The 26,930-nt window shown below is 36.4% G+C and overlaps 1 protein-coding gene across 2 annotated transcripts in view; it reads left to right on the top strand.

The window, feature by feature from the left end:
• The window catches only part of LOC125069616 (zinc finger homeobox protein 3), a 108,257-nt gene that overhangs the window by 17,990 nt on the left and 63,337 nt on the right, over positions 1–26,930 (top strand). Inside the window, exons 2-5 of one of the 2 annotated variants that reach the window (XM_047679180.1) lie at positions 10,653–13,413; positions 16,888–19,595; positions 21,543–24,299; positions 24,538–26,575. In XM_047679180.1, the coding sequence (XP_047535136.1) occupies positions 10,689–13,413; positions 16,888–19,595; positions 21,543–24,299; positions 24,538–24,558 (8,211 nt within the window). In that variant the 5' untranslated portion in view covers positions 10,653–10,688 and the 3' untranslated portion in view covers positions 24,559–26,575. Of the gene's footprint in view, positions 1–10,652; positions 13,414–16,887; positions 19,596–21,542; positions 24,373–24,537; positions 26,576–26,930 lie in introns of those variants that run through there. The other variant, XM_047679179.1, reaches the window with a different exon arrangement.

Below are 26,930 nucleotides of genomic sequence, written 5' to 3' on the forward strand. Positions count from 1 at the left end.
TGCCCTTAATCCGGTGATCGAAGATTGCGAGAAAACGTTTTGTCGTGGGGTGGCACGGTCCAGTCGGTCCAGTCGGTCGCATTGTTTGGGAGCTAGCTCCTAATTTGATTGCCTCAGACGGACGCGCGCATTAACGTGGGCGAACACTTGATACGTGGATATCTAATTAAGCCTACGAGATGCTAATAGGATACGGAGTACTTCGTGAAGATATTGTTCGATAGTACATATCTTATCCATTATGTTACTAAAATACCTGACGGATTATGATTCACAGTATAAATATTATAACAAACATTTTAAAATTATCATTATTTAATAACACTTAATTAGAAGTTCTCTTGATATAACCCGAAATACAATTATAGAACGATTTTTTACAACCTCATACAAAATAGTAAACCTTATTAGAGACTCATAGGTCGTCGCCACACGCGATGAAAACTTATCCAGACGCAATGTCGTACTCGGTACGACGCGAGAGTTTAAATTGATTGTAATTTGAATGTGTTTTGAACAACTGTGATTGGAGTCAGAAATGTCTTCTGACTTTCATTAGACGTTTACATGGTCATTCCTCTTTGACCTCGCAACGAGAGAGTATGTTTTGTCAACTGACATTTTTGCGGACACAATTCTATTATTGGCTTTGTTCCTGATTTCTGCTAATATACCTTATATTAGCAGGAATCGCCCAAGGCGAGTTACTTATCTATACCATCGGCCTGATTAATATGCTTATTAAATTATGTCGATGGCAAAACCGAGGCCGGCCAACTTGTAGCTTTAGGGAGTAATTAAATAAATGAACCTTATCCAGAGATTTAATCACCGCCTTTAATTATAACTTTTATACGCAAGCGTTCACGAAACGATGCCTGCAAATCTTAATGTGACACTAATTTATACAAGGTGGTCACAATTTATAAAATTAAACCATATAAAAAAGGAGAAACTATGAGGATTATGAAAACAGTCCATTTGTAAGTGTAACAAATGAATAGGAAACCATTTGTGCTACTGAAGTACGCTATAGCCAAAACAAAACGATCTATTGAAGTCAAGTACTATTGTTGGTGCTGAATGGTAATTGGAATTAGGGTCAAATCTTATTGATTAGCGAACAAAAATTTGTGAACAAATAGCATGGGAGAGTCTGGGATCGTCCGCAACAGCATTAAACAACTTTGCATATCAATACCCATTTTAATATCGACACGCATCATTACATTTAATTACATTTCCTCAATGTTCGTACGTTGTACTTACATTTCATCCGTACCTGTGAGCCAGTATTCAATAATTATTTAGACTCGTTAAATATTTATAATGATCTATACGTTACTTACATGTCAATTAATGTGCTGCAAATTGACGTAAAAAACTATCAACTAACAGTTCACCATATACGAACATCAATGTTTAAACATCGACGTGAGCTTACCAAAAGCAGTTACCATATTTTTTGCACTAATCAAATATAATTCACGTTTAATTGTGATTATCAAAAGTAATCCGTTCTATCGTTACTAATTTGGTTAGAATATTATTAGTAAATCAACTTCGAATAACATAACATGTCGAGATGATGTTGAATGACATGAAAATTATATCGGCCCAGTTTTCATATCCTCATGGTTTTAATCACCCTCTGACCATAACGCGTCGACTAGGTCGGAATCAGTTGCCTAACACGGTCTTAGATTGCGATCCAATTATTTCAATTATAAGAAACATCACAGATAGACGTAATATTTCTGTAATATTACGTTAAATTTAATCCCCTTTACATAACATTAAAATCCGTGTTTCAGCTGTGCACTTTTGTCCCCAGCATAAATTTACCACCAACCGACATTGGAATCTGTTCAAAAGTGTTAAATCGGTTAATATAATGATGATGGATGCCGTCCCGACCAAACAGCACACAGCGGGGGTGTTTTACCCCACTATACAAATAAAATATTTTTATTATTAACTAGTCTTCCATCCTTTTCTTACTCACAAAAGCAGCCAATCAAGCCCTCCCTGTCGAACAATTTAATCGAAATCATATTTCTGTTTTGTCATTATGGTATCACGTTTAGAGAGTTCCTCTCCTTTGTCCCGAGCCTTTGGTTTCTTGTTACCGATGCAGCTTTAGTTTTTGTCTTCTTTTTTAATATGTTAAACTTGTTCACACTCTTCGGAAATATGAGGCTTTTAAATAATCGATTGATGTTTGATTAAATCCTGCAAAAAAACTGCACATTGCCATCTGTTGCCAAGTAGTCAAATAGATGTTAGTTTTTCTTGTTCACTTTAATATGTGAATGAAACACTACTAAAAAAAGGTGCAACCGTGTTGGGATCGAGCAATATTGTTTAAAATCTAAGACAGTCGCATATGATTTCCTTTCATCATCACGGCTTTACCTGTGGGGGTTCACAAAAAACACGGCAGGTAGCCCATTTGTTTGTTATTAATTCTCGCGTCGAATCTCGTTTTTTCCTCGGTCGACTGCTTTAATTCTGTAAGAATATTAATTATAATTATAAACGGGGCTCGTCGCGTTCGTTATAAGGTGCTGGAACCTTAAGTTTTGGTTCTAAATTTAAATCTGATCATTTATCATGCGACACTGTCGGTTATCTCTGTTCCGTTTTTTTTTATAACTTTATACTCGGGAGTGGGTGCCTGATGAATTACAACCTAAGGCTATGTTTACAGTGATATTAAATTACTAATTTCTTTAATATACAATTAAGGAAAACCACTATAATAATATCAGAGTGTTATAAGCTGGTAAGTGATTTCCTAGATTTTTATTTTACTAAGATAATTTATAAAGTTTAGTACTGTTTTATACATCATAACTACGTTTTATAATATGAATGTATGTGTTTATATAATTTAAAATATATCATATACATAAAATATGTGATATTTAGAAATAAATATGAATATAATGTTACGGTATATGCGCAAGCGCCGTTGACACGTCACCAAGTGAATTATCAGAATACGCCCGCGCACGCTTTCTGAACACGTTAAAGACTAAAAATAATACTTAGCAACTGGATAGTAGTCTACCTTACTGAGTAAATTGTTAAGTAGTACATAATTATATGACTCCATCTGTAGTGGACACACATCGTATCCTTTAAACTCGCATTACCTGTTGACCCTTACAGCTAAGTTTCAACTACAAAATGGGACGTTAATGACATTTCATAATATAAGTGTGACTATATTGATGTCAGTAATCATAAGATTTTGATTGTGATACTACCTCGTGATAAAAACAAGCAAGCTCATTAAAAAAGGCAAGAAAATAACAGAAATGACATGACACGTCTTTTCGTGGAGATTTATATTTAAATTTCATATATATATATTTTATATTTAGGTCATAATTTTACAACGTTATCGCCTATCGATATAATACATACATTACAGTTTTTTTCATGGTGGTACACCGATAGAGCCCACATCAATTATTATTTTACTTTAACTTAACTATTTTTTATTCATCATAAAATACAAAAAAATACAAAATGTTCTTTTGTATTTTTTCATCAGTCATTAATATTACTTTCGATCTTATTTTTTTTTTAAATAATTCGAATTTTAAAATTTTAATTCCAATATTTTTATCTAAGTTATGTAACTACACATTAAAACTTGTATGGATATTAAACATTGAAATTGTAAATCTGGTTATCTCGCTAGAATTCGTTGTGCGAAAATATCCAAGTGTAAGGAAATATTGTGTGTGCTAAATAGTTTGATCTTTTTGAGAGCCGAGATAGCATTGAATAGAACACATCAATCTTAACCGAAGAACGCGTGTTCATAACCGAGCAAGTAACTTAGTTTTGTATTTATAATTCAAATCGTGCTCAGCGGTGAAGGAATACATCGTGAGAAAACCTGCATTCGTTGGATACCCTGCATGTATGAGAGGTCTTCGACGTACACTTCAATTTTTATACAGAAAGATTAAATATATTTTATTACCTTGACAAAATCGCCAAATGTCTAGAACCATGACCTTACTTTAGTTTTATAATCACGATGTTCAAAATCGTGATCGTGACAAATTGATATTGAAGATCTATAATATCCTTGACTTTAAATTTAAACAATAATATTATTCATTTTGGTCTCAATCTTATAGTATTAGGTCATAAACTAGATCAATGTAACCCGGAACCGTTACTTATTTAACTCAATACAGATATATGCAATTCATCTCGCGTAGTAAATTATTGTCTCGATACAGTGACTTTAAATGATTTCTTTGAATTTGATTAATTATTAATCTGTTGTCACCTCACACTGAATCACAATTATAACTTAGAGCCAATACTTTTTATGTAAGTATATATTTCGTATATTTATTTCAATTAGTAGTATTATAAATTAAGTACGTATTTTTTATACATAAACTAGTATTGCGAACATTTATATACATTAAATGCTAAAGAAAACGTCAAAGTTACGTCGCATATATACGAAAACATTTGTGAAAAAATAAATAAAGAAATGGATAAAACACGAAGGTATTTTTCAAATTGAATATTAGATTGAAATTATGTACTCGGGTGGTACTCTCCTCCACCTTTGTTACGCGAATGATATATAAAGCGCGCGCGCATACAAACAGCAATAAGAATTTTAAATTAGCATTCTTTTTGTGTTCCACGCCACCCTAACCTTACCCTCGCTCCACCGTCTTAATAATATGGAGAAATTGAGTTGTTATACACCCTTTTCGGAGGAGGCGCGGGTGCAGCGGCACACCTCGAAGAGAAGCCTTTTTGTAATTGAATTTAGATATTCTCTCCCCGTATATAAAGACGGGGAGGTGGGACGTTAGTTCCGCGAATAGAATACATATTTTAAAGGATATGAACATCTTGATGTGACAACATTATTTTCCTTGCGATTTTTATTACTATTATTCGTTAGAAGTATCAAAGCACTACGTTCAGGAATGAATATAATTAACGATTCGATTATTTATGGACACGTTGAATGTGTAATGTGAAATAGAATGTAACCGAGTAGAAACAGAACGTAATTTGATCGAATTGATTTCAAATGTCCTAATGTAACTGGTCTAACAATGCTTCATCTAAATAGATTCTATTAATTTGATCAGCCTTCCGAGAAGCAACGATAGCATGATACTGCTATGTAATTACAGAAGGCTATTAACATCGTCCGTGTACAAACATGGCGGCTGATTGTGGGTTTCATTTTAATTGCGCACACGCATCCCGATAGCAGCAAGTTAGAGCTCTCATTGATTTTAACCTACAATATTGTTGAAATCGTGGGAATTTTAATTGCTATCGATTTTTGTTGCCCATATGTAAGGAGGTAGATAATGCACGAGATAAGGCTTTTCCCATCGTCCTTATGTCAATAATAAAATCCATACTAACTGTTACAAATAAATTATAACAAATGAATTGTGAGAAGAGTATCTATTTATACGAATATGAACGATTGGTAAGCGCGACTTATTTTAATAATAAAATTCATTGTATCTCAACTTTCTGAACATAAACTTAATGGATGATCGTAGCAATGAAAAATATAACAATCATTCAAATTATCATTAATGACACGTCCTAAGCAACGGGTCGGCGTCACGCTAATCGCCAAGAAATAAGTTTAAGACTAATTCGAGGTCCACCAAATTATAGACGTTCAGAGCGGCGGATGTCGCCGCGGCTTCAGCGGCGCCGGTGCAATCAAAAACCGCACGTCATTGTTTTTTGTGTTACAGCCCCGGGCGCCTTAGGATCCGATCCGACCCCAGCCGCTAATTAATTATTTCACATGTATCGATCATTAATTACGTACGACGCTCCGACCGATACCGTCCACCCGTTATCTTTTAATGACGACCGCCAATTTGTCGGCCATAATTATCTTACAAATCAGACGAACAAAAACCGAATATAATGATTTAAAATTTTAACACGATCGAGGCATTATCCGGCATAACCATTAATAGCAGAAAGCATCGAGATCGAATCAATCTTAATCTTGTACAGAAACGTAATCCAGATTTATTTATGACGGAGCAGCGCGTGTGCTATTATACTCGTCTGCAGCAATTTGCCTCGGAAATTGTCTTAATCGGTCGCTCAAGGGACTATTTATGTATAATTATTTCCAAATTCGACGCTCCGTTTGATGCCTTTCCGCTCTCTTTGAGTTGGTTCGACAAAAAAGTCATCTGTGGTAACAATTAAGCGTCGAAAAAATAGAAATAAGTATCGAAGGGTCCGCAATAATTACAGACGCAAATTGAAGGTTCCTAAGAGCATATCGGGCGAGTGGCGCCTGCCAGGTTACCTGCAGATTCACGCGACGACCATCAAAAACAGATCTTCATTGCACAGACAAATTAGTGCACAAAAAATATAAATCGAGAAATAATTCATGAAAACTGTGTAATATTTCTTTAAGCTAAATCTGTGTAATGCTGATATATTGCAAAGGTCGAAAGTTATAACCGATTATGTTACGTAAATAATCGTGTGACGAGCAATTTTTTCTGTGACTCATTGATTTTTTTAAAATAAATACCTATTGTTTGAAAATGAATCAGAAATTTGCGATATTCATGCTTTAAAATTTGTGCTAAAATAAGGTGTGATTTCCGCGCGAAGATTATGAAAAAAGACGATAGGACCCGAAACATGTCGAGTAATTTTTAAATATAGTAATATTAAATTCTCGAAGATTTTTTTCTATTATTATAACGTAAAAGTTGACGAAATGAACAATGTTTTTATTGGTGTTTAAACTACACAATAAAAATACATTTGGCAATATTTCAATTTTAGCATACAAATTTAAATTTGTATTTCATTTTAATTTATATAAACAATGTGAAAGTCGAATTAGACGTTACTAATCGTCGTACAAAATTAGTATTATTCGTCTCATGAGCGCTTTGTAATTACTAACACACACTTTCTGCTATGTCATTGTTTTAAGTAAAATGACTCCTCATTTTAATTACAGCTTTCTCCATTCCATTCGTATCTTGTAAGCAAATAACATACATTTAACCCACACCTAATCGACAGGTAGTAGCAGTCTCTTGATTACTTCTCCTATTTTAATTCATCTCTGCATGTTCAATTTCTATTACTTGATAGTATCATAATTGAGACGAATGGCTTTCAAAACATCATGACTCATAACTTCAAAGTAACATTTTTCTTCGTCCTAACAAATTTTAACATTGCAAAAGTAACCAATAAAAGTAATTCACAAATGTATCATATATCAAGATTTAATCAGAGCAGATCAAAAAACCGTTCTCGTAGCTTCAAATGCTTTAATTCAGGCTTATTATCATAAATGGTCGTCTTATTTAGACTCTGATGATGCTTAAACTTTACCATGTAGTAGTCGTCGATACCGTCAGCTTTCCCACGAGTAACAAGACTATTACATACAACGTTATACCAGTTTTCTTGCTATTTATGTAATACGTAAATGGTTGAGTCTAACTCATCTTAATTTTATTTTCCATAAACGTTTTTCGACATTTTCTGTTTGGCAACAGACGTTACTCCTTGTTGAATTTAGTCGTTCATTCTTTAATGTGCTTTTACGATATTTTCGTGAAGAAAGCAGGTTAAGGATAATTATTTAGCTGTTCTGCGGTTTCGTGCGCGAGACTGGCGACTTAATGAAGGTCTGCATAATAACCAACGATTATTAATACACACGTAGTTTACCGCGTATCTTGTTATAGCGTTTTGGTTTCTTATAAGTTTTGCTCTAGCATACTAACTGCGGATTGGTTTTTTTTTTTTAATATAAATGGAGTCATAAAGTTTAACAGTTCTGCTCATTCTTATCTAAATTTCTGGTTGTCGTTTCGACCAATTTGTAACGTGACAAGTGGAATTCGACTCGTCTTGTTAGATTTTGTACCACATTATGTTTCTAAATATATAAGACCTTTTGTAAGTTAATCAGAATAATTTAAAATATTTATCTGACTGTGTTCTTCATAATGTATTAAAAGATTCGGATTAACGTATGAATAAACAGTTATTAGTCGTAATTGAACATCGACAAAAACGACATTCGTTCCTTCCTATCAATATCATTGTGGGAGCCTCATTAATGAATTGAAAAGCGCACATCTTCATTATGACGGACTTTACAACTATTGTAGGAGACTAATCCGATGCGGGCGCTTTGTATGTGCGCGTACGCGGAGTGTGCATGTGTTAATTATAATCCAACTGCAACGCACACGTAGATAAACTACGTTAGTATATCATTTGCACACATGCAATATCAAGTACATTTTCTCACGCTCCCACACACGTAATGAACATAAAATTAGCACTTATACGTATGTATTTGAACTGATTTACGTATGAGTATTTATCAGAAAATGACCAATAAAGACTGCAAGTATCACAGTGTATTAGCTGAAACAATTAACATAAACTGAATGCCTTGATAGTCTCGGCACATGTTACCTTACGTGCATTAGTTAATAATTTTGCCATTTTGAACATAATTGAAAAAAGGAAATTTTACTAAACTACCATATAGGGCGTTATTAATTAGCACGTATAACTTCTTAGTCAAAAGACTTTTAATACAACATACGCTTGTTTTTATCGATGAAATAATAAAATAAAACTCATTTATTGATTTTTATTTTTACCACCTGCAAATATAACATTAATAGTGTACTAATTTGGTATTCTAATAAGAAATTCAATGTGAATCTAAATTCGACTCTATGAAATATTTGTAAAAAATTGATAACCATTACAGACCGCTCCCCTCCCGGTAATGACCAGTACTTTGCATATTATTCACACACGTCGAGACTGAGAAATGATCTATAAAATGCGGTTGCAAAGGAAAACCACGACAGTTTCATAATTAAAGACTTTTAACGGCTTCATTTAATGATATACATAATTTTATAATACTACGCAAAAAAAAAATAGTACATTTTCTTTTATAACATTTGTGTTATTTATTTGATATAACGAGTGATTTGGAATGAGTGCGACCGTACAAGGAGCTTCTTTCATATAAAATAACTGTCGTTACAATCAATATTTACAGTGTTATCAAATTTTTGTGTAATATAATTTATCGTTTAATCATGTAAGGGCCGTGCTCGACCGTTGGAAATGCAAACAAGTAAAGGCGTGGCTCTATGTGAATCAAAGAACCGTTTCAAGGTCGTCTAATTATTGAAAAAAATATATGTATATCCAAATTTGCATAGTTTATCTATAATATGGACATCCGTTCCAATGTTGTACATATTATTTAGTTTCAACGTTAACACCGATACTCATTATCGGTCGTACATCCTGCAGTTATACACTCATTAGTCAGAGTGATTAGCAAATTGTGAAATATCACTTAGTCAGTCTCTTCGTTTCAAATTAATTTTAATTCTCAAAGAACTGAATGTCTATCTAGCAGCTTATTCTGATAAGTAAAAGGATTTTTAGGATAGTCTAATAACGTGATCATGGATCAGTGCTAGTTGTACGTATATGTATAATTTTCATAATTGAACGCGTGAATCTCAGGAACTAGGCACCAATCTGATTTGTACAATTATTATTACTTTAGCTCGATCGATATTGGAAAAAAAATTATTATAACTTCATGCAATGATCCTAATAAATAGAAAAACAGATAATCATAAACTAATATGTATAATCCAAATTAAGCGCTGCTAGAATAACAGGGCATTTAGTTTACCGTGACGATCATGAACATTTTCAGCAATCATGTTTTTATTTTTAACTTTACGTCATTAAAATTTATCTAAACACTTTCTGTCAATTTAATAAAAATATCGATATAATTTTCGAGTCTTAGGTAGAACATGTATATCGTTGCTTATAGTTGTGTGTATTTGATAAAGCCTTAGATAACAAAGATGACGGCTTAATCTCGTTTTTTAACAAATTTTTACTCTAGATTACGTAGTATTTATCAAAGTTGTATATCTCTTATTTAGACTCTTAATGCTAATAACTATAAGGAAGACATTCGTAAGATAGCCTGCTTTATAATCGTGAAATCTATGTTTGCCGAGTTCCTATAATATTGGTTGCTTAATTGTAAAAACGTCGTTTTTGACAGCGTGGACAAGCTGTCATTCGGATAAATTGATCACAGTTGTTTGCGCAAATACGAGATAGATAAGCGGTTATTATCAAATATTTTAATTTAACGACACATCACATTTTATTAGTTTTGACTCAAGGAAACGAACGTTTAATCAACCACTGAAAAATTTATTGCCTTCAGAATTTTTTCGTAATCATTTTTAAATTATATTTTGAATAGGTAAATAAAGGTATAGATTTATAAGTTAAAATAAAACAGGAATACAAAAAGTGATCAGACAATTATAAAAGATCGTCTCCACCTATTTCCGTTTACAATGTTACTCCATACAAATGTACCTATTCAATGGTCACCTTTAGTTGAAACTAGTCCGTGAGAAAATTATTTATGTTAGGTTTACAAATTAAATCAATATAATTACAATGAAATTTCTTTTTAAAAGTCATTCTGAGTTTCTAAAACTAGTTCTAGTTTATGATAACTTAAGAATAATTTCAATTTGCAGGAGAGCATGTGATGCCGGCCTTTGACGCCCGGCGCCATGCCCACGCCGCTGCAGCCCGGCGGCCCCGCTAGCGGCCCGCCCCCGGAGCGCAAGCGGCGCCGCAAGCGCGACGATCCCCAGAGTTCAGCCGCGCTCGAACCTGACGACGACGACGGCGACATGAGCCCAGAGGAAGAGCCGCGAAACGCTCCCGCGGCCCCAGCGGCGCCAACTCCAGCGCCTTCATCAGCGCCAGCACCCACCTCACCTCCTGCTGCTCCAGACGCAGTTGACCTCACTTCGCGCCGTGACTCCCCACAACTCTCATCCGACGTTGAGCATTTTGATGGAAAGATCGTCTACAATCCTGACGGATCTGCGTACATCATTGAAGACCCAGAAATTTCCGAAGGTGAAACGAGTCTTTCGGACTTGCCAAAAATAGAACCCGGATGTATCGTGGATAGCCGGGACAGCAACGTAGTAGAAAGACAGCTTGACTTTCCACAAATTGCGAGTGCATTCTACGTATCCAGAAATCCTTCCTTGTATGGTGCTCTGTATGGAAGATTAGCAGCGGAGAGAGCGCGGGCGAGGCCCGATGCACCTGTGATGCATAGTTATCGAGTGTTTAGTTTTCGTGGAGGTAAAGACGCTCCTAGACCTCAATCTCCTGTACCAGAGTGTCCTGTTAGCGTGCCAGTGAAACCAATACTAATGTGTTTTATATGTAAATTGAGTTTTGGATATGCTAAGTCTTTTGTAGCCCATGCGCAATCAGACCACAGCTTATCACTTCTCGACTCTGAAAGAGACGCCTTATCAAGAGAAAATGCATCGGCAATTATACAATGTGTCGGTAAAGACAAAGAAGCCCTAGTCTCATTCTTAGAACCAGTTGGAGCAGCTGCGCCACGTGCTTCTATTTCAGGCAGCCCTGCCAATATATCTGGATTATCCAGTCCTTCAATAGAAAAACGACAGGATACATTGACTCCAGATAGAGATAATGAATTAATGATTCCCAATGGATCATGCGACGACAGAAGGCCGAGTCCACCTGCATGGAGACCACCAAGATCCATAGCTGAATCTTTAATTCCTCAACATTCCATGATCTCTGTGGCACATCCACATACAATAAATGCTTCCGTACAACCTCGCGCTAGTCCAAACTCATCCCCACCGTTCCAAACAGCGCCGCCAGCTTTCCTATCTGGCACAACAATAGGAGTATGTCCAGATCATCTTGGAGGAAGACCATCTGGTGCTGATTGTCCTAAGTGCGAGCTTATTTTAAATTCAGGAAGGCTAGGTGGTCCTTTGGCTGGAATGCATAGTAGAAATTCTTGCAAAACATTGAAATGTCCAAAATGTAACTGGCATTACAAGTATCAAGAGACATTAGAAATACATATGAAAGAAAAACACCCAGAAGCTGAAACCAGTTGTATTTATTGTATTGCCGGTCAACCTCATCCACGGTTAGCGCGGGGAGAAACATACACGTGTGGATACAAACCTTACAGATGTGAAGTTTGCAATTATTCGACGACAACTAAAGGCAACTTAAGTATACATATGCAGTCTGATAAGCATCTTAATAATATGCAAGAGTTACAAAATGGTGGCAATCCCGGGGAAAGTAATTTACCACCGGCTCAACATACACCACCAGGAGCACATAAACCTCCCCTACCACATCACTCTCCTTTGGGACAAAAACCGAAACCAACATTTCGTTGCGACGTTTGTAATTATGAAACCAACGTTGCACGTAATCTAAGAATACATATGACATCCGAGAAGCATACTCATAACATGCTTGTTCTTCAACAAAACGTTAAACATATGCAAACATTGTCAGCGTTACACCACAGGCAACAAAGTCAGCAACAGCTTGAAAGCTTATTACATTTCCATGGTGGTGACGCTCCACCACCTAACCCAGAAGCTGCCTTAGCTGATATGGCATACAATCAAGCACTCATGATACAACTTATGACTGGAGGCCCAGGACCATCACCTCCAGAACTAGGAGCCCACTTAGACGTTGGTTTAAATCCAGAAGCAATGGAACCGCCACCAGAACCAGCAGACCCTGAACCCGAAAGAACCTTCCACTGCTGTATATGCAATTGCTTCTCAACAGATTCTTTGGAAGCTCTAGGACATCATTTAGCACAAGATCGCACAAAGATTAGAGAACAGGAAATATTGGCATTAGTAGCCGGTCATTACGTCTGTAAATTATGTACGTATAAAACAAATCTAAAAGCAAATTTTCAGTTACATTGCAAAACAGACAAACATCTCCAGAGGTTACAACATGTCAATCATGTAAAGGAGGGTGGTCCAAGAAACGAATGGAAATTGAAATTTTGCGGTGGTGTTGGAACTGGTGGTGCGGGAGTAGGGGGAGTACAAGTCAGATGTTGTGCCTGCGACTATTACACGAATTCAGCACATAAGTTGCAACTTCATGCTGCCGGAGCCCGCCATGAAGCAGCTGCTCTTCTGTTGAGACATCTGAGAGAGTGTGCTTCTAGGCTACCCCGTGATCGTCCACGCGTTTATCGCTGTGCGTTGTGTGGTTTCGGTGCACCGCATCGCTTACCGCTATTGCAACACGTACGTTCCGTTAAACATTTGCAAATGGAACAAATTCATCAACTTCAACGCCGGTCAGAAGGCAAAGATCCCACCCCAGATGTCGCGGAGCTCTTCCAAGTAATCCCGCAGCCGCCTGAATTACAAAGCCCCTACGATCAACAAGAAAGTGGTAAGCTAATACGATTTTTTATTTACTTTTATAATATAGTCATTTAACTAAACTCACACATTCAATTTAAAAAAAATACTTTAGACTAATCTTATGGCTATTGAGTCCGCTCGTTGTCTCCTTTCATGTTTATCAGAGTGGTAATAAGGAAATTGCTACTCGTGTTTGCCACTAATGCCTTACCAACCGTGACTCTCCTATTGTTATTATTATTGCGAATTAACTTCCTCGAGTCATTGTCTCTTTAAGTAACAAGTTTTAATGATATCTAAGATGAGAATAAAACATGGCTAAGTAAAAAATGGTGTCTGCGCAAAAGATATATAAAAACGTGCAGAATGCAATTAGATGCGCGTGCGCCCCTCATACTTTCTTATTAATACTTCCAACTAAAGTTTAATAAGAAAGTATGAGTTTATTACTGAAAACTCTGGAGATTGGAGAAATACGTTTTATTATATTACTTTCGCGGTAAACACATTTCACAACTTTTATTCTACAAGGCATGAAAATCCCATTAAAATTAATTCAACTAAAACTATTATTGCTTGTCGTATCGATAAAGTAATACTGAACCAACTTATGAATGTGGTTTCGAAACGTCACTATCGGTTTCCAATTTAATACGATTCGTTCCTTAATCAATTTTGAACTGTTTTTTTTTTAAATCAGATTTTGTGGATTACAGGAATAAGCAGTATTAATAGTTTCATATTTTAGTTCAAGTATATTGCAATAATTACACACATTAACATTACTGTGTTCTGTTCGTTTTATGAATGCTTCATCAATGATACATAAATGCACGTGACAGTCACTTCGTATCTGATTCGAAAGGCAATCTCCATTTTAAGCGATGAACATTTAGCGAGGAATTCGTAATCACAATAATGAGATAATTACACACGGACCAAAATTTAATTTAAAGCGCGCAACATTAGAACAGGTTTCTTTAATAACGTACGCCTTACACGGTGTCGCCACAGTCGAAGTCGTCATTGGTCGGTTACGACTCCGCCCCGCGAGCGAAGGAGACGGATAGAAGATTTGAATCGAGAACGCGAATTTTCCATAAGTACAGCACGCGGGACAATGACTCGCATTACGTATGTGGCCGTTGCGCATTAAGGATGATTGCCCCCTTGTGATGAGGCTGCTACATCATCTTACAATGTCACCGGCCGCATTGCCCGCAATATGTTTATGGACACGGCAATACGATAAACTCCGAGAGGAAATTTGCAAGCAATAACACTCAATGTATCTTGTTTGCTTATCACTTATCAATTACTTACCTTATCAATATATATCAGAGATCTATTCGTATTTTGACTTTCTCTTATTCTTATTTCTAAAAATAACAATTTAATTTAAGTATACAAAATGCGTTTTCTCTATTCATATTAACTTATATTTTTTAATTTGTTATTATTAACAAGTATTTTATGTACTATGTAAAACTAATAATACCGTAAACTTTACCTGCACTAAAATTGGTACGTGTTATATAATTTATTCAAACTGTAAACAGTATTGTATTGTACAAAAAAATGAAAATATAATTATAAAAGTGAAACATATGAATATCATTGTATGTGAGCAAACTGTTCTAATGAGAAAATATGAAATTTTTCATACCTAAAATAATATAAACATGCACTCGTTGACACTTTAAATGTGTTATCGAAGGTCTAATAATCTGAGAGACAAATCTTACAAGGTATTTTTATAACGTAAAATCAATAATTGTCTCGTTATTCAATTAAACTCTCAATTGTATCATGCATTAAGCAAATTAATTAGTACATTAGCACAGACTTAAGAAGATAGATAAGACGAATGACCAAACTAAAAATAATATCGAATAGGTAGGCTTTGAATCATTGTAATATTACAATTTAAACTACATTATATTAAACTACAATAAATCTTCATAATTAAAAAAAGTTTTTAAGGCTCCAAATTGCAAAATTTTAACGATTCTCCTTTATAAATCGTTCTTACATAGTTTATTACTGCTTTGTTCTATGTAGCAGAAATAACACCTGATCTAAATAAACATACGCAACTTATATTCATTAGTTACATAAAGCGAAACTCGAAGACTATAAAATATTCAAAAATCTCATTGTATTCCTGACGCCACATTGTAAAAATCCTGACCCAAATCTCGCAAAACAAAACTCACTGCACAATACTTACTTTATGACGCTATAACGATGTGGTGTTTCCTTAGACAAAAAGCGCCAGAGATGGCATTTATGCAGACATAGTCCCTTTACCTGGCCATTGTTCTATGCTCCTACCAGACTTTGGGACGACGATTCAACTTTATAAATAATTACATTCACTGGTCACTCGAGTCCTCGATTAGGGTCAGTTGTATTTTGATTATTATTATAATCCTGATTTACTTATCCGAGCTCCCCTTCATTAGATGTAACGGTTTTAACTGCTTAAAACTATGAAACAGGTTCCCAAACAGGGGACAGACTGGTTTCAGCTGCGTCCGACTGTGAGATAATTTCAAGTTTTAATTAAGTAAAAAAATTAAGTTGCTTACTTATGCACATTTATTATGTCTCAAGAAATATACATTTATTTATGTCTGATTAAATATAGATCAATATCTTGATTACAAATGCAGCAGCGAAACGTGTTTGATAACCTGATAACAATTATATATTTTCATTTCATCTTAAGAATCACGATCTTGTACTAACGTAATGACAACGACGCCAGTTATTCTTCGATGATACAGATATTAAAGTATACTGTAACGTTAATTTAACGAATCTTGTGTATTTCTCGCATCGGTCGTTTCTTTTACCTTCCTTATTTGAGCGTAAACAATGCGGGCCAGCTTCTTTCACACGCTGCGGCGGACATATCCCTGGTCAAATAATAATTGCACACACACATCCCTTAAATACATAGTCACGTCTCGCTCACACTCATCGTCACGTATGTCGATCATCTGAACGCATTTGATCCGATGCGAAACGAAATATTCGAAACCTTTTGTAATAATGAACAATGATTGTTTGCCCGTCCTGTATCTCCCTTTGTGTGCAAAATTACAATATACTTGTTACGTTAGCGTTAATACATCGTGGATGTGTGCGTACGGGATGGATAGAGCGATACCTTTGTCTTGTCGGGACGTTGCAAACAAAACGAGTCCTACTAATAATATAAAGGAGAAGAATTTTATTTTTAACTTCAATTCAGAAAAGTAACAAACGCTTACATGTAACAATAGTCAGTTTCATTTATAGAAATAATCTTTTTTGTAGATAAATCTCACGTAAACGTAGGTAGACTTTGTGTTTAATATATGAACACAGTTAACTGATCACTATCCATTCCATTGGCGGATTTTGTAAAGAGAGGTTTGTCGGTGTGTAATTTTATTTAGTATAAAACAATTTATTACTTAGAACATATGAATCATTATTTTTTATTTGTCAACAGATAATAAGGAGCCCATCGATCAAAAACCAGAGCTAACTCAAGAACAAAAGATGATGCGATTCTTGGAGCAGCATCAACAACAGCAACAGCAGCAACTTCAGCAACAACAGACTGCTCAACCACAACCATCTCAACAAAGTTGCAATGACAAAGAAGAAGAGCCAGAAACGCCAAGTCAACATAACTGTCCGTACTGCAACTTTAGTTGTGCAAGTGAAAGCAGATTAAATGCTCACGTTAACTCAGTACATGGTGATACAGTGCGGCATTTTATCTGTCCTTTGTGTCAAGATGCTTTCAAAGAGAGGCCGGCCCTCGAAAGACATGTTATGCAAATTCATTCGGTTAATTCGGAGGGTTTACAACGACTCCTTCTGCTTGTAGATCAAAGTCATTGGCTTAATGGAGGTAGTCAACAACAAAGAGAGGAATCGAGGCAAGGGGAAGAGAATGAAAGAGAAATTTCCTCTCCTCGTTCTGAAGGCAGCGTAGATGGTGAAACAGAACGCTGTTCGACATGCAATCGCACATTCCGTAATGTTGATGAGTTATGCCAGCATCAAAATGAATCCGGTCATTTAGAATTGAAACAAACACCACAAGGACCGGGCTACGTTTGTTGGAAAAAAGGATGTAATAGATATTTCGATTCCGCACACGCTTTACAAAATCATTTTCGAGAAGCCCATGCTCGTAATTCTATTGCAAATATGTCGGTATCGGAAAAACATGTATATAAATATCGCTGCAATCAATGTAGCTTGGCATTTAAAACAATAGAAAAATTACAACTACATTCTCAATATCATGTCATTCGCGATGCAACAAAGTGTGTTTTGTGTGGAAGAAGTTTTAGATCTGTATTAGCTCTTCAGAAGCACGTTGAAACTTCGCATCCAGAGCTATCGGAAGATGAACTAAATGCTTTTAAACGAAGCCTTGCCTCTAATCCATTATTACAACCTGGTCATGGAGTGGCCTTGGACGCAGCAACCGCGGATTTGTTGCGAAAAGAAGCTCTTCGAACACCTGAAGATGAACTTGGTGAAATGGAAGACAGGGATTCAAGTGCCACTGCTGCTGATGAATCTGGTCATAATGACGCTGAAAACTCTGATGATTCAATTATTTACAAGGACCAACAATTCCTAGAAGACTACTTAAACTCCCAAGCAATGGCGGAAGATTCTTATAATGATCCAAACAGAAAATACAAATGTCACCGGTGCAAAGTTGCTTTTACGCGTCAGTCTTATTTGACAGCACATAATAAAACTCTGTTGCATAGAAAAGGAGAAAAGCTTACTTATCCTATGGAAAAATATTTAGATCCTAACCGACCGTTCAAATGTGACGTATGCAAAGAATCGTTCACACAAAAGAATATCTTGCTTGTTCATTACAATAGTGTAAGTCATTTGCACAAATTAAAAAGAGCTATGCAAGAACAACAAAACAATAATAATCCTCCCGTTTCGCCCAGTGCGGGGACCGCGCCGTCAAATTTGACTCTCACGCCTAAAAGTACATCAAGCGAGGAAGATGATCGTAAGCGATACAAGTGTAACATATGCAAAGTTGCGTATACTCAAGGAAGCACGCTGGATATTCACATGAGATCGGTTTTACATCAAACGAGGGCGGGAAAATTGCAGGAACTAGCCGCCGCGGGCCACGTGGACTTGACAAGGCCTCTAGTCGAGCAGCCGGACAGAAACGACCCCGCTAAAATTTTACAAGACGTATTGTCGCCAAAAAATACATCCCCTTCGTCTACAAGTAGCGGGGGACCGCGTTCCTCACCCCCCGCGCGCCCAGGTAGTCCGCGATCCCCTCGCGCAGGTAGCGCCTCGTGCGAGCGCTGCCACGCGTCATTCCCTACTGGGGAGCTACTCGACGCACACCGTGCAACTTCATGCCCGTTTGGCGATGCGCGGGCGCATTCGCCTCTTGGTGACGCAGAGGCTGCGGCTCTAGACGAGATGGTAGCTAAGGGCAATCCGCCCAAAAGAAACTCACAAATGTATAAGCAACTACTCGAGACATTCGGATTTGACCTCGTCATGCAGTATAATGAAAATCAACGACGAAAACTGCAAGAAGAACGTGAGATGGCACGAGTGCCGAGCCCGCCACCGCCGCCACCTGAGGAGAAGCCTCCTGACGGCGAAATCAAATCGACGTGTCAACATTGTAACAAGGAGTTTTCTAGTGTTTTTGTTTTAAAGACTCATTGTGAAGAAGTGCATAAGGATAAGGTACCACTCGAGTTCCTGGAACAGTTCGCAGAACAGTTTAAATCGGAATATGAAAGGAAATCTGGTGCACCAAATTCGCCACGTGCTGCATCTCCCGCTCCTCAAGGTGACAGGTCACCGTCTCCGCGTGGTGACAATGGCAACTTCAACGAAAATGGGAATGGCGCAGGTGAAGCTCAAGCTGGTGCTTTGCTGGCAGCTCAGGTTCAAGAGATGCAGGCAGCTTTGAACATGCTGCAACTACAACAACAGTTGGGACAGCTACACCCGATGATGGCTCAGATGCTGTCTCTTGGTCTCCCATTGGGACTCAACATGGGTGCGCTTGCTGCCATGAACCTGCAGCCACCACTAGTATCTCTCATGCTACCTCCACCACCGTTTGACGCAATGCCCTTCACACATGACGCCCAACTGAAACAGCAGCAGCTCATACAGCAACAGCAGCAGGTAAGCAATATGAATATGTTTTTTAATTTAATCATAGGCATAAGTTCAATTATTAAATAAGTTACTCGAAGTAATTAATAAACATAATTACAGTTTCGTATTACTTATTAAGACATCCGGACAAGAACTATTCTAATAATTATATATTAAGTTGACTAGAATACTTTTCTAATATAAATAGTAATTAAACTGACAGAAGACGCAATTTGTATTATTGCGATAAGAAATTAATTTTGTCGGGAATAATCACTTGTCACTATTAAATAACCGAACTTAGTGAATATAGAATCGATTTAGACTTTTTAAATTACAGATTTTTTTTTTTTTAATAAAAGTAATAAGTATCTTTCTTAATTGCCATGAATGTAAATAGATCAAATTTAATGTCTTATTTAATTTCCATGTGAACTTAATAATGTTTTCAATTTATCGATCAGAATAAAAAAACACGGTTGCTATATAACCTTATAGAAAAAAACGAACACGTACTGAAAATAAAGGACTCTATTTTTATTCAGTTAAAGAGCGCGTTACGTCATTTTTTATAAGTTATCAATGAAGTACATTGTATAAATCAATGTTAGATACTATAAAGCAAAGTTTCAACGGTTGTAAGGGTGATTTTCGATTGGTTTTATCTTGCGAAGCGAAGCGATACGATATCATGTACGTTACGATGACTATAATAAAATAATGTGCAATTCTAATGAAAATAATCACAATGTACAATAATAAAAGAAGTTGTCAAACTATTTATATTTTCTCGCCTCTTATATTTTCTTTGAATGTTGTATAACATTAAAATAAAGTTTAGAAAGTTATGAAAAAATCTTTATTTTTTTTTGTCATCTATTAATCGTAATATTCGTTTGCATTTTTTTACGTTAGCAAATTTAACGAGCGTCGCACGCACGATCGAACAACTTCTTAATTTTCAAGTATTTAAGCTAAAATGCTTACATGACATTCGTAGTTGACACTTTATTTTTATCTAGATGTTAATTTGCAACTTGCTTTAAGAAAAATATTCATGTATGATACTTAAGCCAGCATATATTTTTGCATAACGATTTGGTATTCAGATAAACATAGATAAAAAAGATTAAAACTATGAATTATATTTATGACTTTTAAAACATATCATCCAAGTCATTACTAAAGATTAATCATAAAATAATTGTCATATTGTTCACAATCATGATGAGTAATTCTGCTTTGAATATAATTTTTCGTTAATTACTAATTACATATCAATATGATGACATTCACTGTAATCCTCGTGAAATGATTCACGGAATATATATTTGTTTAATACTTATTCCTAGAATAAATTTATATCATGTATATGCAATATATATAGAGGAAGATGTTTATTGAATATGACTCGATATATATTTTTTTATAATGATTTCTATAATATTTAGAAAGAAAATATATTTTCGTAAAAATTTACTAGTTTTATGAGTTTGAAGCTAAGAAATCCATTAATTTATTGTTATGAACAAAAAAGTATTTAATACCGACTTAAGCTTAACATACTATGCTTGAATGGCTAACGGGTTATCTAACAACCTTAAGTGTGTGTTGGCTTGACAAACAAGGAACGCCGTTTGATTATTTCTGCTGTATAAATTCGTTCGTAAGAAGGATATCGACAGTATTATAAGATAAGAGTTAGCTATCTATTTGTACAAACCAACAGGGCGTTCATTGTTACCCTTGCGAGGGGAAAAGTATTATTAATTCACAAAGGATTCTTTTAGCATTCATACTCGTAGTTACCTGCAATCAGTAAGCTAACATCAAACGATTATTTGTTTTACCTTATTATTTATATTAGCGATAAATATATACTACGTTCAGTTTTTATTCAATTTAATCACATTTTGTTGTTAAGTAATGTGCGAAGACTTTTATACAAAAATAAATAATATTATTTGTTCACAGGCAAATGCTGCAGCTGGTCAGAAACGTGCTCGCACTCGCATCACAGACGATCAATTGAAGATTCTACGTTCGCACTTTGACATAAATAATTCACCAAGTGATGAGGCAATTGCGAAAATGGCTAAACAATCTGGACTAGCCACAAAGGTCATCAAACATTGGTTCCGAAATACGCTTTTCAAAGAGCGCCAACGGAACAAGGACTCTCCTTATAATTTTAATAATCCTCCATCTACGACTCTGAACTTGGAAGAATATGAAAAGACAGGTGAAGCGAAAGTAACAACTTTGGATTCTTCAGCTAGTTCTGATGAAGGCAAACCTCCACCTGAAAAAAAAGCAAAAACTGAAGATATGACGTTGATTAACCAACAGGAAGTAAAATCTGAACCAAATGACGAACCCTCAATTGAAGAAAAATATAACTCATATGATGATCGCCATCAGGAAGATAGGACGTTTAGCTTTCAACAAATTCCACCTCAAAGTCCGGCATTAAATAATTCTGATAATATACAAAATATATCGAGACCGCAAACGCCTACTCATATATCACTGAATTCTTTAATTCAGTCTCAGTTGGATTCAATACCTGCAACGAGTATACCTCAGCCACCACATCCATCGATGCTACCACCAAAATTAAATCCGAATTTCACGTCCCCAAACTCCGCGCCCCCGAACGTCCTACCTTTGACCCCAAATCGGAGCCTAAGTCCTGGCAGAGGACCGGCCGATTTCGGACTTTCCGGGGGCAACTCGAACGGATCCAACAGCTCGGGGTCTTCTGGCAAACGCGCCAACAGAACTAGATTTACTGATTATCAAATCAAAGTTCTACAGGAATTTTTTGAAAACAACGCATATCCAAAAGATGATGATTTGGAATATCTTTCAAAATTATTAGGACTAAGCCCAAGAGTAATCGTGGTTTGGTTTCAAAATGCACGTCAAAAAGCAAGAAAAGTTTATGAAAACCAGCCAGCCGCTGATCCACCGGCTGGCTCAATGGATGACGCTAACCGATTTCAAAGGACTCCTGGCCTTAATTACCAATGTAAAAAATGCCAACTAGTTTTTCAACGATATTACGAATTGATAAGACATCAAAAAACTCATTGTTTTAAGGAAGAGGATGCGAAACGATCAGCACAGGCTCAGGCGGCTGCTGCTCAAGTCGCCGCTACTCTTAGTAGTGAAGACTCAAACTCAAGTATCGTAGAACACCACGTTCCGCATGTGCCAGTATCACCGGCACCACCTCGCACTCCTACGCCTGCGGCCCCAAACTATCCAGTTTCTCCGGCCCCACCTGCGCCACATACACCCATTACACCTCTAACACATCAGCCAAGAGAAGAAAAAGATGGTAATTTTCAATGTGATAAATGCAATCTAGTCTTCCCACGATTTGATTTATGGCGAGAACATCAACTTATTCACATCATGAATCCAAATTTATTTCCTACATATCCACCTGACTCCCCTTTTGGGATCTTACAACAACATGCTCAACTACAACAGTTAAATGCATCGCTCACGAATGATGAATCACGCCATCCATTAGTAGCAGCCCTAAATCAACAAGTAGCTAAAAGAAAATTTGACGAGTTTGAGGAGGTAGATACTGGAGAACAACCGAAAGATAAACGACTTCGAACTACTATTTTACCAGAACAATTGGATTACCTGTATCAAAAGTACCAAATAGAATCTAACCCTTCCCGGAAAATGCTGGAAAATATTGCCCGTGAAGTAGGGTTAAAAAAAAGAGTGGTTCAAGTTTGGTTTCAAAACACACGAGCACGGGAAAGGAAAGGACAATTTCGAGCTCATGCACAAGTCATAAATAAGCGATGTCCCTTCTGCCCAGCTCTGTTTAAAGTGAAAAGTGCGCTGGAAAGTCATCTAAGTACTAAACATGCAGACCAATGCGCTCGAGGAGAAATCAACGTTGACGCTCTTCCAGATGAAGAACTAAGTACTGAATCAACACCAAGTTTTGGCTCGCAACAAAGTGATAGGCAGCAAAATTTTTCCCAAGCGGGGGCTCCCATGTTGCCCCCTATTTTCCCGCCTTTTCACTCAGACATGGAGAAATTTATCAAGCAGTACAGTGAGGAATCAATGAAACGATATGTGAGTGAGCTTCAAGCACATGCAGTCGCTCAACAGAACGGCAGTAGTGGTAATGAGCCTTCTGAAAGACGTATAGAACATGGAAAATCAGAAATACCATTAGATCTCAGTAAGCCTGTAGATTTGTCTCGGCCAGGATCAGATGCTGACGAACGTTCAGATACCGCTTCGGAAACTATGGAGTTCTACGAAGAAGACGAACCTACTTCGCCTTTACCCGGTCAGCAACATACGCCAAGACCCCCTGGTAAACGCTTCCGAACGCAAATGTCTTCTATACAGGTGAAGATAATGAAATCGTTATTTGGTGACTATAAAACGCCGACGATGGCTGAGTGTGAAGCACTTGGACGGGAAATTGGGCTACCAAAACGTGTGGTTCAAGTGTGGTTCCAAAACGCTCGAGCCAAAGAAAAGAAAGCTCGTCTCGCGGCTGGTCTATCGGAAGTGTCAGATGCACAGCCACCAGATGACTGCCGAGTGTGTGATTTTAAATACAGTCATAAGTATTCCGTTCAAGACCACGTGTTCACGCGCAGTCATATCGCCGCCGTACGGGCAAGATTGGAAAGCAGCGCTGGCGCCGGAGAAGATAGCACACTTGCTCTGATGCAGATGGCAGCACGGCTGGAGGGCGGTCTCGGAAGCGAATTGCACAACGCGTTTCTGCGACCACAACTCGCCGGCAATGGTGAGTGCACTACTTGACCGCGGTCCCAGTCGTCTAGTGTTTACGAGCACTATGCGACTTTGGACTTCCTAATGTAGAACCTCGCAGCGGCGAGCTTCGCTCACACGAAGAATCTAATTGTTGCTTTCCGTTTTTATTAACTTTTACAATATTCTCGTATAGAGCGAAGCTCATATAGTGCCGTGACGGTCGTTGGTCTATTTTCCTACTAGTGAGTCCTTTTGTAAATAGTTTTTAGATGTTACGCGATATAGTTATGCAATTTCTAAGTGATGTTGATACTTTTATGTCGATGAAGAGTATATCTTTTAAAATCTATTTATGGCTGTCTTTGAGAAAATGTGCACTGGATAGGTTTTTCTAATGTAATGCTCATTCCTGTGTAGTGACGACACGTTCGTAACTGATTCAATCATAGCAATTATTTTATGAATCTATGCAATACTGTAAATTAAATTGCATAAAATTTCAAGATTAAAATTTAATGTGTCATCATTGTAGTTATAATTGAGCTCAGTTTTATAGTTTAGTGACAAGAGTGATAGACCGCGAGTCTCGTCGCGAGAGGTACGAGAGGCGTGCCGGCCGGTCGGTGGGTCGGTGGGCCGGTGGGCGTCCCTCTCTAAGCCGCCGCTATTTAAATGCAAACGAACACAACAATGGTAGGAGTTAGGACGCGTGAAGGACGTCGTATATCTAATGAGACCGATCTGGCGCACATGCATTTCTCTCCACATGAATAATCAATTATTTAAATGACGCCAATCAAAAGACTTTCTTGGAAATTCAACGTAAATATCGATTGTTTCTTTTATTTTAACTCGATTATTATATCATTAGTCGCATTGGGAACCAACATCACATAGTCATGTGCATAATAATACTAGTAATCTGTTGCATAATATTATTCTTCCTAGTTGTTCATATTTAAAACTCCTATTAGGTTTTAGAGACTTGTCGATTGTTGTAGGAATGTAATGAAAACCAAATTATATATTATAGAGAATTTAAAACATTTAGTTAATATGTAAAGTCAAAGCGAAGCCTGAAGTCTTTAATACTATTTAAATAAGGTGCCTTGTACGATCCAAGTGTTTGTAAATTATTGCCCAGAGCTCCACTGTAAATATTTAAATGATCATGTAAAAGTATACTATTAGAGTTTAATGTTAGGTCGCTGTAAAGATTGTCTCTAACCGCTGTTCGCAATGCGTACTGCGATTAGTTGTATGCAGTATAGATAGATAGATTTAAATAAATATATTGTTCGTTTCATAGAGGCATCTTAAAAACTTGTGATATAACTGTATCTAATTAGTATACCACATATCTTCTGCAAGGGGAACAAAAATATATGCAGACATAACATAGAAGAGTTTGTTGTATTTTACATAATAATGAATACTTCGGTGACTTGTGGGGTCGCCGGCTGCAGTTTTTGATATTCGACTAACGAATTTACATAAGAGTGGCTAAAAATTGGGGAGTTGGGCGATATGCAAATATTTTCTTCAAATTTAAATGTGCTATAGGTACATAGAGACTCGTGCGCAACCTTCCGCGCGTACAACAAATCGTCGCACGCGCCGCGGGTGTTGCCTTTGAGTTCCTATTTATTATGTGAAAACCTACCTCCCGTCTTACGTGCCAAGATACTTTCCTATTATGCTTTCAAATGCAAATATTGCACTTTGAAATCGTCCACATATTTTGAATATTTGATACGCAAAATACTCTTTACAGGTCCCTTATTATTTGCATATCGCTTTTGTTATTATTTTCTTTGCTTTTGTTATGTTTGTATTTATTTTTGTTCTTTAGTTTTATTTTATTTTATTTTTTGTTTCATTTAGATTATAATATGTACCTTGGTGTGTCAGACAGCTGACGAATACCTTGATATTGAATTTGCCTCCAATACGACTTCCAATAACTTTATTTTAATTTGTATTATTTAAGTTTACCTAATTATATGCGATCTGCATTTACTGTTATTAAAATGATATTTTTCGAAATATTTTTTAAAAGTGAAGTCCAGTGCCAGCCAGTGAATTATATCTTTGGTTTAAGATGATAACTATTGTCTTTCAACTGGTATAAAGATGAAAAAATCTTGTAAACTGAATAGTATTATTATAATTATTATCTACAGTTATTATATTTGCCGAATTCGTTGAAATAAATGCAATATTTATATTATTGAGTTATGTTTTTTTTTCTTTTTTGTTTCCTTGGTTCCTTTATCCTATGTTTGTAATAATATTTTTTTTTATATATTTTTTTTATAATATAATATTTTAAAAAATAACAAAGACACATTGTTGCTTGTTTGTTGACGATCTCCAGCTAAGATTTCGAAAGAATAAAGGACAGGTGAGCATCGACATTTAATAAGTTGAATGCGATCTTGAGTTTACGCATTTTAAGCCTGTACCTGCAGCTTAAAACAAAGGCCTGAGGACACTCTCGAAATGAAAAACATACAAAGCCTAAAACAAAGAAAGATTTGAAGATGTTTCCTCCTCAGTGGGTGGTGCTGTCATTTAAAATGCTATTTT

The sequence above is a fragment of the Vanessa atalanta genome, chromosome 15 (genome assembly GCF_905147765.1).
Source record: "Vanessa atalanta chromosome 15, ilVanAtal1.2, whole genome shotgun sequence".
Lineage (NCBI taxonomy): Eukaryota > Metazoa > Arthropoda > Insecta > Lepidoptera > Nymphalidae > Vanessa > Vanessa atalanta.